Source organism: Anomalospiza imberbis, chromosome 1, assembly GCF_031753505.1.
Source record: "Anomalospiza imberbis isolate Cuckoo-Finch-1a 21T00152 chromosome 1, ASM3175350v1, whole genome shotgun sequence".
Lineage (NCBI taxonomy): Eukaryota > Metazoa > Chordata > Aves > Passeriformes > Viduidae > Anomalospiza > Anomalospiza imberbis.
In genome coordinates this window covers 132,872,739-132,888,796 of record NC_089681.1, presented here as the reverse complement: position 1 = coordinate 132,888,796, position 16,058 = coordinate 132,872,739, and the positions used below count along the sequence as shown (strand labels likewise).

The 16,058-nt window shown below is 35.4% G+C and overlaps 1 protein-coding gene across 1 annotated transcript in view; it reads right to left on the bottom strand.

Annotated features, from left to right (window-relative positions):
* The window catches only part of MALRD1 (MAM and LDL receptor class A domain containing 1), a 236,655-nt gene that overhangs the window by 46,981 nt on the left and 173,616 nt on the right, over positions 1-16,058 (bottom strand). Inside the window, exon 33 of the mRNA XM_068212566.1 lies at positions 3,247-3,522. Within this exon, the coding sequence (XP_068068667.1) occupies positions 3,247-3,522 (276 nt within the window). The remainder of the gene's footprint in view (positions 1-3,246; positions 3,523-16,058) is intronic.

The window sequence follows — 16,058 nt, the reverse complement described above, 5'->3', positions numbered from 1 at the left end:
GCTGTATTTTTTTCTCACTGTTCGAAAATTAGCAGAAAACTTGATTCATACTGTAGGATATAAACTTGCATCTGTGTGACCTCTTCAAGCTTTCATCTTCAAAGACATGCAACTTTACTACTGAGATGCTAAATAGGTAAACAAATACAGAGCACAGATGGTACAGAAACCAAATTTTCCCATGTAATATTTGTGAAGGAGCGCATATTAACTTACAATGTTGAGAGTGTATACTGCAAAATCCCAAAGAAAACCCATAAAAAAGATATCAGCAAACATAATTAACTCTCATTCAACAGCTAGTTTCAGAATGATGGAATCAATTTGTTTACACATTATTTTAACACATTACAGAGGGAACAGTCGTAGCAACGGACCTAACGGTTGAAAATTTTGCATTTAAGGACAATGACACCAAGTTATTGGTGCTGAGGTAAAGAATATAAAGACTACATGGAGGCATTAAAACAGTAAAGATATGAAAATAAAAATATCCAATTTTCATCTATATTTAATTTTCCAGGTGCAAATTAAACCAGTAGAAGGGATAATGATATCATAGCCACTTTGAAAGTATAATTTTTTTAATATTTCACAGGTATTTAAAACTTACGAAATCTACAAGAGATACATTTTGGTGCACTACAGAAAACTCCGAAATGACTTTTTATTCATTGCTCTTAGCACTTCAATCAGAGGATGCAGGTGGAAAAGGATGTTGGTCTGTGGAAAACTAATGTATACATCCCACTGGTGTTAATATGTTTGTTTTACACCCTTAGTATTTAATCAGGCAAATAAAAAACTAAATATGTGAGGTAATATACCCTTCACTAAAATGGTCAGCAAGAAGAGAGCCAGCCAAGTAGAATATCTTTAACTGGAAAACACTTCCAGAATTTTTTTGTTATATGCAACAAGTAATAAAATCCACTACATTAGTAGGTATAAAAAAGTATTAGCATAATGTTGTACAGCCTAACCGCTATGTGAACTCTACAGGATATTTTGTCTGCATAAATCCCTAAGTCGTGAAGAAAAGCATTTCTGTAGAAGAAACTGTGTTTTTAATAGGGACTTGACCAATTTTTTTTGTTTGGTTGGGTTTTTTTGTCCTGGCTTCCTTTAGGGCTTTATCCTTAATCTCTGCAAGATACATTTTGGCAACTAGTCTTTATCACAAAAGAAAACTTTCCCTGATGAATTCCTGAATTCAGAACCCAGAACATTTTTGTTCTACACTTAAATAGTGTTAGTGTTTTATTTTGCACTTAAATGAATAAAATTTCATTGGGACAAAAAATGGCTAGTGTCAGTAATTCCTAAACTGAAGTTTCTAAAATGAGCAGGTAGATTTGATCTGCACCAAGGACAAAAACATCTATCTAAAATCTAAAAAAATAAATCCCTACTTTCAATCTGTGCTATTATTAGAGTACACATAGGTGGAAGTTACTAGCACAACAATCAATTTTATAGATCATGCATAAATTTCAATAGAAGAATGAAATTTCTGAGATATTTACGTTTTCTCTCTGACCTTCCCCAGTTGACAAACTTCTATGGGTTTTCACCTGTTATAAGTAGGAAGCTAAAGATTAACTGCTATGCTCTCATGGCATATGCAGTTGGATCTCAGCACCAGCTGTGGCAGTAATCAGCTCTCCACTGATTTAATTCTAAACTAGCACAAATCATTTTCTTTTTGCCTTGCCTTCTTCTCTGCTTTGCTTTGCTTCTCTGAATTATCTTCTTCAGAGAAGAAACAAGAATTACTGCTTCTGTATTTCTATCTTATACTATCAATGCTTACGTGTTCATTTACTATGAACCGAATTTTGGAGTAACAATGAAGTACAGACATGACTAAGTTTCCTTCAGACTGAGATCCCTAAAGCTGTGAAATATCTATGGAGAATATTTTTATTTTGAAGTGACCAAGATTTAATTTCTTCTTAATCCCTGGGTTTTGTTTTGAAGTTAAAGCAGAAAAATAAACAAAACAAAGCAATATCTCAGTTGTGTGGGTAATACACAAAATCATGGAAATCTTTTGGCTTTCAGATTTTGAGGTTCCACATCAGTTTCTGTGGTGTGGAGTTTGGATGTGCATGTAATAGAACATAGCATGAACGTCTTTACCAGAGGACAGATTGAGGAGGAAACAAGGTCAAATCAAGATCAACCATGGTAAGCTTATTTGAAGGAAGGAACATGCAAAATTTCTACATGTCTTCAGGACATGTGGAATTTAACATCTAAGTTATCTCCAAAATCACGTCTTCTGCCAACAAAACCACAGAGTTCACTTCAAAACAAAAGACTTACACAGATTGCCTGCCATATCCATGCCAGTTTGGTAGACTACTTTGCTAAATTAAATGGCATGTGCAGTAGCCTGCCTTTATATTTATTATATTTGATAGAAAATATTGAAGAACATGAATATCTATTCCACTGGAAACTGATATTTTTTACCAATTTTTTTTTTCATCCTGATAAGGATGAGAAAAATGTTAAAAGAAGTTTTAGAGCATGACAGGTTTAGGAGGAAAAGTGTTTATATGTAAAAGCTTTTTTTTTTTTTTTTTCCTGTGTAGCTAATTATTTTGAAATTCCTGGAATGAAACATTTGGCCTCAGTTCATCTGCTAATAATGAAATGTTTTTAAATGGCAGACGCTCAATTTTGTGTCTATTTGTTTCAGATGCTTCTCCACGGCATCTCATTGCAGTTACATTTCAAAACCTAGTGACCTTGTGTTTTGTTTGTGAGCCCTTTTCCTTGCTTGGGGTGGAGATTGCTGCTACTTCATGAACATACTTGATTTCAAAATCCTTGAAAGGTCAGGACAGCCTTAAATGTTACTGAATAACAGAACTGCAGAAGCCTATCTTTCTGTCATAACATGATCAGAGGTTACAGTGGCAATGCAAATGCAGCTGACTGATTCAAGGAAAAAATGTGGAAATACTTGAAAATATTAACAGAAACACAATTGCATTTTTTTAAAGCATTTACCAAATGATAACCAGGAAATTAAAATGCATAAGCAAAATTATTTAGAAATGTAAAGCATCTCTGCAATTAATGCATTATATGTGACACAAATAGGGGTTTATTTGACAAGGAAATGGTGAATTTTACACTAAATTTCACTATGTTGCTCTTTCTTTTTCCTAAACCGTCACTGGTTTAGGCAAGCAAGTTAATATTGCCATAACCACCACCGTGGAAGTAACTTACGGCAGCCAGCTTCATCTTCGCTGAGGCGGCAGTCAGGCACACCATCGCACAGCAGGAGGGACGGGACACAGCCTTGGGAAGGACACAGGAACTCTGCTTCCTTGCAGAAGCCCGGGGACGTGGTGGTGGGCATCTCCATGGGGCAGCTCAGCTCATCACTACCATCCACGCAATCTTCGACCCCGTTGCACCGCGCAGCGAGGGACAAACACTGCTGCACATATGCACACGGGAACTTGTCACCGCTGCAAGTTGGAGGGTGGGGATCAGCTGATCCTACAAGAAGAAAAGGAATGTTTAGGGATTCTATTCTTTCAGTAGTCATTCTCACTGCCTGTGAGATAGACATCGGAACTGCCAGGAATGCAGCTGATTTTGGTTACCAAACTTTTGTTAAAAAAAGGAAACCAGCTTTTATAAATACACAGCTCCTAAGTGCAAAACACAGTAGTAAAAACATTTTGTCTCATATTAATTCCAGTGTTGTTGTTGCAGCATTTTGCTTCTAAATCTCAAGTTCAGCATTTATTTTGATTCTATTACTTCTTTTGCCAGGTACACATAGAAGAGTTAATACCAAAATATTAATAAATCTTGTCTTTCATCCAGGATCTGGAAAGCCTTATAAAAGCCCTCAAGTTATAATTTTAAGCTATATTAAGAAAAAGATTTTTATAAAATAACAACAAAAAAAAATTACTGATCTAGATTTTATCACTCTGACTCTTTAGCTTAGCTTGATGTGACAGAGAATTAAATTAAAAATACTAGATAGGTTTCCAGGATACAAGTAAAGAAAAATGTCTTTTTAGAATTTCAAACTATAGCTAATTCAGACAGCTGGCAAAAAAATAAATGAATAAAATAAATAGATAAATAAATAAAATATTCCATGCTTACTTCAATTGCTGGAAGAAAATACTGGGGAAAGTTTTTTGTGATGATGTATATAAATAAATTGTCCCAGATACCTAAGTCTTTTTTTTCCCTACAAAAACCATTGCAACTGAATTTTATCACCAGAAGCATAAGATCTATTTGTGAAAACTAATTTCTAAGGACCTGGTTGTGCTAGCGTTGTTTTCTTTATAGCATCAGGATCTTCCATGGAAGCAATGTGATAGATTCCTGTACTTTTTATGTGCAGGGAAAGGAGAAAAATCTCCAAAATTTAGCTCCATACTTTTAATCTTTCTAGGTCAATTTGCAGCAGCTGAGTAAAAAATATAACATGATCATTAGAGACAAGGTAAGAAAAATTAATGGCACTTCCTCTGTAAAAGACAGGAGGAGTTTTGCTGTTTACTTGGGCTGAGGCAAAGGAGACAAGCACAAAAGTCATGGGTAGGTTTTATCTTGTCTTTTGAAACGGTGCAAGCATTGTTTTCTGGCCTTAGATGTCCAGTGTTACGGGTGCATTAAGGCATGACACTCTGTAAGGGAGTACATGGATTTTGGCATGATTTTATGACTTTTAATCCACTGGCCATATCAGTATGTGTATTCTACAATACCAGGCTGGGGTTTTACAGTGTGAGGACGTTGTTAAAACATGATCAGTTTCAAGGATACCACCATCATAAATAACAATAGATTTCTGTACAAATAAATGAACTGTGAATACATTCAGGTGCACAGAATATTAGCATTATTTTACCATCCAGTTGCTTGTAAAGCAGCTATAAGAAGAAAGAGCTCAAAGTTCTGTTTAATACAGACCCTCTATAGATTAGAAATTTTTGATTTTCAAGTTGACTTTATATCAAAAAATCATAACTGAAAAGCTTCATACAATAGAACATGCCTAATAATATTTCGTGCCCCTAATTAAATTAAATCTTTCTACTAGAAAAAAGTATTTGATTCACTGAATATAATGCAAACATAAAATAACAAAAATAGATATTGACTCAGTGAAAATAATAACCTAGAGATCTTTTGTCCTGTTTGTATTCCGAATTACGCCATGCATACCTCAAAGACGTGAACTTTTATATAGGATTGAAAAGATTGTGGTTTCATATGTGTTTTCTAAATGTGTTAGCCTAAAAAAAATCTATTTATGCTACTTTAAAAGCCTTATGGAAGTTGGTTTTAGGTAGCTGATAGACACTGACATTGATAACAGACATTCAGATCACATAGTGGATTGATTTTGTTGATTAAAAGTATTCTCGATTTTGCTTTTTTTTCTACTTTGGTCCTATACTTTACCAGATAATAATAGTAGCCCATGAAAATACTGAATTTGGTTTGTCATACAGAAACTATATACAAGGCCAATATCCTGCCAAGATACTGATGAAATGTCATTGGGAAAACATATTTCTCTCTCCATTGATACAGAACTGGTGCTGTCCAATCTTGTACAGTGGAGTAAAAAAAAATATTTTTATTTTTAGTTTGCACTTGATCTGGGAAAAAAAAAAAGTATGATTATATTAGAAAGTACTTTTTTTTCTTTCTGTTATTTCTGACCCTTTCCTCACAGTGCCTAAGGGGCATTTAGGCAGTGAGGATGACTTAAGCTGCAGTCAGTTCTGCTTATCCACATTCTTTTGTCCTTGCATAGTCCTGTGTTAGCTTTTCTGTATTTGTTCTGATACTATGAAAATTAAACCCACACAGACACAATATATTTGACTTTGCTGTGATTGCCTGTTTATGTTGCAGGAAAGATTGCATTTCTAATACATTTGTGAGCATTTCTGACCCAGTTTAATTTCCTGTTCATGATATGTTTACTCACATGCTTCTACCCAAATTTGTTCTATAAACTAAAATCCCCTCTTAAACTCAATATTTCTTGAATGTGTTGCTTGTTATGAATCCGGCCTTGAGTTCTAAATTATTTTCAGACTTTTGTAACCCTAATCAGTATAGCCTTATGAGCCCAATCATATAATGAGCTTATGCATGTAAATAATCCTGTGCCAAATGCAGTATTTAGAGAAATGCTTGAATGCTCTTTTTGAATGGGGATGATTATTTTTCTATTAATATTATTTTCTATTAGTATTTTCTATCATTATTCCCTCTGGTTGTTAGAAAATAATTTTTAGGATGAAGTTCTTCCTGACTTGCATAGCAATTATATTAGAGTGTGCAATATTCACCAAGAGCAGCAAAGATGTGTCTAGGTTGAGTTAGGTGTAAGGTTAACCAGGGGTCTTATTGAGGTCTGTTTTATATTTGCACTACATTAAAAATCCGAAGTCATACCTTGAAACAAGTAAAATCCTTTTAGATCAGAACAGTGCATGAGATGAGAATGTACTTCAAAGCTCATAGGAGTACCCCTTGCCTATTAACTCATGTGATTTGTTAATTAGTTCACATATGTTTGGTTTCAGATACAATAGAAAAATTGTGCTGTGGTTGACTTTCTATAAGAAATTGTTATTGCCATGGTCTGCCAAAACTCTACCCCCAAGCTCAATCTATTTTCTTTACATAAAGTAGTTTATAAATGCTTTTCATAATTATAAATTAAATGTGCCTGGTAAAATTTTTGAAAATGTATAAAAACATTAATTTTTACAAAACTAACAACAACAACAAAAAAGCTAATTAAGAATATGCAAATGTAGAAAATCATTAACTAATTCCAACTGAAATCTCAAGCAACAGTAATGCAAAACTAATTACTTGTATTCAAAGCTACTGTCCATGTAATTATTTATTTTAAGCTCATCATTGCAGTATCTGCTACGGACACGTTTCCTTCTAAAAAATGGGAATATTCATTCGGTTTTCTTGCCACTGTGAAGAATTAAATTAAGGTGTTAACATTACAATGTGGTTTGCAGTGAAAAACAATCTGGCACTAATGAGAGACTCACCAGAAACACCCTCCATGTGCTGACTCACACAGTAGCACACTCACACAATTTAGCAATAAAAACTAACTTTAAACTTATGCATATCTATGAACCTAATATTTTCATCTTGTACATATATATGCAAGTTATTTAAACAGCAGAATCTGAAGTGAAGTCTTTTCAATGCAAATTGGACGGTTTGTGGCCCACACATCCGTTCTGTCACTTAATATTGTTCGACTCAACAATTGCGTAACACTGGCATGCCAAGAAAATGTTTCCCTCACCTTTTCTCAAATGCAGAAAAGATGTTCCCAAGGCAGCACTCATCTCCAGAGTGCCACGTGACTCTCATTTTCAGACCACATTCAGGAGTGCAGGAGACATTGTACAGGTTACTTTTTTCAAAAGCATTATCTGTTTGAAACTGTTTAAGGACTTGGAGATAAATCTACTGAAAATGATGAGTTCTGAAGAAGACAGTTTAAAAGCTTTAGCTTTTTGTATCCAGGCTGCATGCTCACTGAAAAGCACGACTAAAAATCCTCAAGAATTCGGTATTTGAACACAGATGAAAAGCAAACTAAACAAAAACAATTTCAGCAAAAATAACCTCTGCACTGCCAAGCAATGAGTCTGAATTTAGATCCGCATGAAAAACAGCAGTAAATTGTTGATGCTACATTACAGCTAAAGAAATCATGACTTTTCAAGTAGAAAGCTGAATACATGTCCTTATTTACTTTACTTTGCACTCAGTATTTTATTTTGCACTTATTTTTACCTTGCATATGGCAAATAACCAAAATTAAAGAAAGGGTTTAAAAATGTGCATATAACATCTACTTGTATATCATAAAAAAGACATTTTAATTAGGTCCTAAAACCTGACATTTTAATTTGGTCCTATGTCTTTTGAAACTTACTTACACAGCTGTGCTGGCTGAGTTATAATCTATGCACCAGAAGTGCTATCTCACATGCACCTTCACACTTTTATGAGAAGTTAAGTAGCTGAGGTAGATATAAAAAAAAAACCATAAAAATCAGAGCAGTGTTTAAAGCAAATGAAATTTGGTATGTACTGTTCCGTGAACTGCAATAAATACAGCTGGATATATCTGTATTCCATTGTTGTCAGATCAAATAGGTGCTTTTAAATACGTTTTTATTGCAATGTGCTAACCATCAAACTATATTTACAGTAAATAGAGCTCGTGAACTGATGATTTTGGAGAAAAGAACCTTTACAATATGAAAAGTGTTAAGTCAACAAGTGCTCATTTTCAAGGACACAATTATATATTTGTGGGATAGGGATTTGTTAAAGGCTTACTGTTCTTTGATGAACATTTTCTGTACACTTATGCTTTGCTGTATTACTGTCTTTGTCATCCATGGACCATATGATCCTGTTTCCTGAATGTAAAGCAAGCTTCACAGCACTGCAAATATTTTGCTCATGAATCGCAACGATTCAGTCACAGAAAACCATAGAACTGCTATTACCCAAATGCTAATATAAAATAAATGTTTGTATTACACAGTCATTACCACAGCAAGCAGCATACAAACACGCTTAATTTGAAGGAAGCAACACCTCCAGGCTATCCTCCTATTTTCTGCTTTTCCTCTTCAAATACAAAGATCTCTGGTGCAGGGTAGGTCCCCATTTATATTTATATATCACCTGTAACAGTGAATTTTAGTTAAACCTAGTGGACATTGCCATTACAGTCAACACCAGGGAGCATGAAATAAAGTTAGCACATCTACTGTTAGGCAGCACCACCTCAGGTGTATCAGAGCTTGCTGTAAAGCCCATTTAAGTAAATGGGATAACTCATATTGATTTTAATGGACCTTGCATCAAACCCTTGAAAACCAACAATCTGTCAGATATATTTGCATAAGTAATTTGCCTAGTAAATGTAATAAAAACGGTGGACCTATTAACTGTAGCTAAAAGAGGTCAAAAATAACTCCCTCCAATAGATTTCATTAGACAAGAGTATAAATTAGTTATGGGCCGATCCAGTGCATTAATTAATTTGAAATAGATGTCAGTCCTCAATTTCAGTTCCGTAAACATCAGATCAGGGCAAGAAATCAACCCATTCAAGGGGGCTGCAAGGAAACAAACTTGTTAAAAAATTAATTGGACTAAAACTATACAAGTACTTTAACATCTTTCCATGAGTTTTTATCCCATTACAATAAAGCTCCTGCTGTTTATTTCCAAGCTTGTAAGAAGAAAAAAAGAAAAAAAGAAAGGGGGAAAATGAGTCTGGCCAATTGAATCTTCAAGTCTCTTCCATTAATGAGAAGACAGAGGTATGGGGCAGGGTGCTGTGAAGGATCCTAGAGATCCCATGACAAAGCCAGAATTAAAACAAGCAGAACATGGCCCAATGACTTCAGATTTCTATATGTCTGCACAGAATTTATTTTAAATGATCACAGTTTGCTAACATACAAACATAATGGAAAACAGATTTACTGCCAGTAAAGTCAAGCTATGACTTAGTCTTCACTCAGAGAACTACTGCTTCTGGCTGGAACACACTACCTGTGCCAGGAATATGGCTATATTTGCCATATTTCTGCTAAGAATAGCCTGCTAATTGCTAGCTACACCTGCTAAGGTCATGGATTTGTTGGTTTGTTTATTTATTAGGAGCAATCACAAAATGGAGAAGCTATGAAACTGTAGTCTTCGACAAAATGAAGTGGATATAATTTCTGAGATAAATCTGAGCTGAAGACTTACCCTTATTGAGGAGATGAGTATGTTTTACATTAGGAAGAGTCTGAGAATTTTCTGTTCTTTAAGATAGTATAATGAAACCATTTCATTCCAAATATTATTTCTCTCCATCCCTCCAAGGAAATATGTTGATTTTTATGAATGAAGTTAGCAAGGAAAAATATCATCTGTGTGATTTGAAAGTTTTCTGGTGTAAACAGGTGGGGTTTGGAGATTCAATATTAATGAAACTATTTTAATACACTATTAATAAATCCGAAGAATTTTAATTTCCCAAAAGGCATGAGCTTGCTTCAGAAGATTTCAGTATTCTGGACAAGTTATAAGAAGGCAGAGATTCACTGAAGGTTTTGGACAAAGATAGTATAATTATTAATTTAAACATACACAACATAATTACATTTAGGAATTGCCAATAATTATCCCAGTTTATACAGTGCTATTATCTTATCCTAAAATTATTCACAGTTCCTTTTCTATGAAATCCACAAAAAGATTTGACTTTTGACACTGGCTAGGTCTGTGCACTGGAAGGTACAAGAACAGCCTGAGGAAGATCTCTAAGGTACTACGCCTTGGATCACAATTTTTAGTCTTTAAAAATGCATAAATGCCCTAACTGCCAAGCAGCACAGATCTAAAGCATACAGTGATTAGTTTCAGGGAAATGCTAATTGGCTAAAGAACCTATTCACTAATTTCCCTGATATCTCCAGTCCTCTATTACTACTCATTCTGCTTTCCTCTTCCCCTGCTTTGTTTCTGTGAGCAGCCTCCCCCTACAACTTCTCTCATGATTCATCTCCTGCCCTTGAGGAAAGAAACTACATGAGTTTCTTCTTTCTTTTTCCCTGAGAAAGAAACTCCATATGAGAGAGATTTCTGCTTCACTGCAAGCATGAGCAGATAAGCTAACAGTGATTCCCCTGGCTCTGCAACTTGGAGAAATCAGAAGTCTCCTCTACAGTGTTTTCCCCCATGATCTAACACTGTAGTATTAGCAGTTCAGGCAGTTAACTCTTCCAGTATTTCCAGCACTTGGCCTCTGGGAGTTTCAGAGAAGGATCATAAATTGTCTAAGATGGGTCCTGTTCTGCTGCAGAATTTTCTGTGCTGCTTCATGCATGGGAACACATGGACACACTTGCACACACACAGACACACAGATTCACACACATGGACACACACAAGGACACATGGACAAATACACATGCTCGCTTCTCAACAAGATTCTCTCTGCACTATTCAGCTACTATTTTGCACAAAGCTCAAACAAACACCCACTCTACCTTTTGGGTTGCTGTCTCTTAATTAGATAAAAATATTATTTATGCTTTTCTTGTTGTGAAATGGGATCTACTAAACCTGCTGGAGAGCATATGAAATTATCTGCAAATGGCTAACTTCTGAGCTGTTTAATTTGACTGGCTCGCCTGTTATGCTTCTGTCATGGTAACCCAGAATGTCATTGTATTTCATATCGATCTCTTATTGTCTCTTTAAACCACAGCACATCCAGAACCAGAATTGTGGGGCAGCTGGGACACGCTGGTCCCTTTAGAAGGCCAGGCCACCCAAGCTGTCTCCCTTCTTTGCCTGGCGGAGTTTGCTGAAGGTGGATGCTGCCCTTTCGAAAGGGCTGCTTTGGGTGCGTTTTGGGGCTTTCCAATATAGCAACTTGGAAAAACCACATTTTGCAATTAGAAACCATCTTTAGAGTGAATCTTGCAAATTCCATAGGCAGTGAAGCTTGAGCTGGTCCCATGGGGCTGGCTCACCCTGTGTCAGCACCACAGAGGGGATACAGCAGTGGGTCAGGACATGAGCACCAGCACCAGCAGAGGCCGGTGGGCGGCAGGAGGAAGCGGCGGGCGGCAGACCTGACCCCACATGCGCTGCTGGGTCTTCATCTGTCACTAGGGCAGCTTTGTAAGCTGCCACCTTCCCAGGAGGGCTCTTTTTTGGGCACCACCATTTCTCCCTTTGCCTCCCATACCATGGGCCACCTGGGGAGCACCATCTTGGGGAGAGAGCTGGCACCATTTTCCCTCTGTCTTTCAAGATATGCAGGAACCATCTTGGGAAGGGTATTTCTGGCATTTTGGGTGTCTCTTTGCTCCTGTGGGGTTCCTGAGATTTAGTAATTTTGTATCTAGTGGTTATTTACCGGGAGCTTTTTTGCCTTTTGCTGTTCCGCTTGTAGGTAAATGGTATTTTTTCACTTATATCTACTAGTGTTTGTTCCTTATTGGTGGAAAGGGATTGGTTAAACTAAGGGGATGAAACTCATTTTAGAATCTCCTCTTTAAATTGTCCTAATTCAAGACAGCTTTTCACTAGTCTGCCAGTTTAGGGTCTGCACAGGATAAACATGAGGCTTTTTTGTTCAATTCAGGATTTTTTATGAGTCTGAAAGCAAAAATGGTTTGGACATTTCCAAACTAGTACTCAAAAATTACAGAGGTTTTTAAAACCCAATCTTTTTATTTTTCAGGTAGATAGCATTATGCAATGAGAAGTAGGTATGAAAGTAGTTATCAAATACTTTTCAAATATTTGGACACCATAGCTCTATGCTGTTTAGAAAAACTTGTCATCAAGATAAGAAATTCTGTAGTCAAAGATATATCTGAATAATGTGCACAGAGAAACAAAAGTATTCAATTATCTCTCATCTCTGTGTTGAAAAAAGAAAAGAGAGCTCTGAGAAAAATAGTATGCAAGAATATGGTTAAAGATTATGTCTTTGCATATAAACACACAGACCCTGATTTTAAGCAAATGGAAATTTGTGGCAGGAAAAGCAGCAGAGGTTTATCAGCAATCAGGATTCAAAGAGTGTGTTTCATGAAGCAGAGATAAAATCAGGATGAAAAAGTCTCAATATGTGACTGACACAGGAACAGCTCCCCAGGGCAGTGGTGACAGCATCAGCCTTACAGAGCTCAAGGAGCATTTGGACAATGCTGTTGGGCACATGGTGTGCCCACTCTTGGGGATGGCTGTGTGCAGCACAAGGAATTGAACTCGATAATCCTTGTGGAACACTTCCTACTCAGGATATTCTGTCATTCTGTGAATATATGTTGTGAGAAACAAATTGTAACTAAGGCAAGATGTTATGACATTAGTATTTCCACACATATATACTTTTGCTCTGTGGTTTCTTATCTAAAATCACAAGGGGATTCACTTCCAAAGAAATGCTACTCCCATTTTTTTTCCTGAAAATTAGATACCTTCAAGATACGACATATCTAAAATTATAGTAGTTTAGACTAATACTGATTTTGAAAACCTTGACTCATTATCAGGTGATTATCTACATAGATTTTTCTTCTACCACTTTCTTTCTTTCCACTAACTAGCTATATGGAAATCATTTTCAGAGTTACTATACTTTTACTAAGTAATTCAATGAAAAAGTATTAGATTCTATCTTCATTCTGCGATGTTCAAATTATAAGCAGTCATAAACAGAGTTTAAATTAGATGCCAATTATAATTTTCATTTCCTACCACATTGAACAAAGAGAATGGCCTATAGCTCTGGCCCTTTGGTTCACTTTCCTTCTCATCTTGATGCTTGAACCTGCACCTATCACAAATTTTTGCTATGATATTGCATATATTCTGCTGTTTTTTGGAAGTCAACGCAAATTATTTCACTCTGAAGGAACTTCAGGATTGGGTCTATAGCATGCATCTCTTGTGAGATTTGAAACTGTTTTATGGAGATGCCTTAAGAAAATCCTACCCATCACACAAAAGAGTGAATCACCAAGGTTGAAATAAAGGTTTCATACATTTCAAGGTCTAAATGAGAACGTACTAAACAGCTTTTCTATTCGTGAATATAAGCTGCCTAGATTCATATAAGCAGCAGCATATAATTTAATTTCTAAATATTAAAAATTTCTCTGATGTTAAAAGGGGAACAGATAAGTTCAAAGGTAAAGAAAAAACTTGAGGATCATTATTCCGAGACTACATATGGCTCTGTGGCTTCAGGCTCAGGAAGACTGAATTACAAATGGCTGCCAATGGGAAATGTATTGGGGTAAAACAGTACATATAGTTGCCCTTTTCTTATACTCTTTCCCTGACATCCAGTACTGTTGGAGACAGGTTATATTTCTAAATGCACTTTTTCTTACTGTGTCTGACCAGAAATTTGAGTATATGTATCTTAAATTTGATTGAATATAATTTCCTTTGTCACACAGTTTTTGCAATATTATTTATAGAAAATTAAGAAAAGGTGATCTAAAGGGATGAATGTGGCTATATCTCACGACTGTCTTATGGTAGTTTAAATAAATTGAAAATACAAATCTTGGAGGTTAGGTTTTAGGGTACTGGGGCACCTTTGTACACATTTTTAAAAATACCCTTGGGCTTGAATGTAAAGCTAAACCTGTCTTATAACTCACAGATTCTGATTTGTTTCTTCTATTTGTTTTTTCACAGCAAGTGAAATCTTGCTCAGTATAAGGATTACATACAACCTTTACAGAAGGTTTAGTCTGTGCTTTGCTACAGAGCAATTGGGAGACTCGGAAGTATTATGATATTTCAAAGCAAATGTTTCACATAAGTGAAAGCTGCCAACAATCACTGAAAATTTTAATGTATTTCAGATCCTAAGAGGCAAATCTGACCCTTTTGTTGGTAACCTATGTGGTGAAGTCAAGAACTATGACAGCATCAGAAAAAAGCCCCAACCCATCGCATCTGGGAAATAGCACTTCCTACATTCACAATTCCACCACAGTCAGATGACACAGTGTTAGAGATGCCATGTCCTGTCTGTGCTGAATGTTTTGCACTGTTTGAATTGCCCTTTTATCTCCAATGTATCCTTACATAATAGTATGTTCTGCTGGAGACAAATCTTCCAGGTGAAAGGAAAGCTGCAGGGGGATGTGGTGGGAAATTTGAAAAAATGACAATCCTTTCTCAGATGCTAAGTTTATAGGTAAAGAGACACTTTTTGAAAAAATATTTTATAAAGAAGGGAATATATAAAAAATAGCTCAGAAGTAAGAATGATTTTAAAATAAAATTATCAAAGTTGATAAAAATTGGTTCACAAAACAGAAGAAAAGAAAGAAAATACTTCAGATAGTGTGACCAGCTACAGGAAATAAACTATGCAGCAAACATAGACTAAAAGCAGTAATGTAAAAGAGAGAATGATAAGGAAAGGTGAAATAGAAGAATAGACACAGAGGCACATCCAGACTAATTTTATTCAAATTAATTATTTCAGTAAGCAATATTAATACAGAACTGGTGATAAGCATTACTGATGGTGAAAAAATAAATACTGTTCTCAAATACTCTAGAGCCTCAGGTGCCACATGAAATTTGCATTCATCTTTATACCCAAAATTCATCTCAAATATTCATTTTAAAGTGTCAATACTATTATTTTTGAATAAACCAAAATTACTTTAGCGATTAGTTAAAGCAGTACAATTTAGAGGTCTAAGTTCCCAAAGAGTTGCAGCTAAATAGGGCCTAGCAGGTAACTTGACTGTATCAAAGAGCTGGAGCATCATTCAGTGCTGACTTTGTACTGAGATTTACCCTCTTCCAGTAGATCTCCACAAGCACAAATATTTCACTTGGGTGATCTCTGGAAGGCATAACAAAGTATATTTACTATTTAATTGTTTCTCGAGAATCTGCTCCAATATGTAGAAGTGCTATTTAACTAAATTACACCAAATTTTCCACCTGGATTATTTCTCTAGTAATGAATGAGGAGCAAAATATAGTATTCTTATTTTTATAAGCAGAATAAAGTTTGGTTATTAGGCATCTTTGGGTTAATGCTAGGTTTTAAATTATGTGTAGCAATAATTTTTAGAATTTCTGTAATGCCTCCTATTTCAGCTCAATTAGAAAATACTATGAGAAAGACATTAATGAACATAAAATCTGATTCAATACTTTGGAATCTTTGTTCCATCTGAAACTAGGAATAGAAATGTTTTGTAACTTATATTTTGAAAAAATTAAGACATCATAGAAATAAAGTTCTGTGGGTTTTTTAAAACCAAGCTGTTATTTGCAAACTTAAAGAAGACAGTTACAACTAATTAACAATTAAATTCTTTGGTCCCTAGAATGTAAAATAAGATCTTCACACAAATTTATCAGCAGAAAGATATGAACCTTGAAAAGTGGCACAAATATATCTCATTTAGCACCTAATT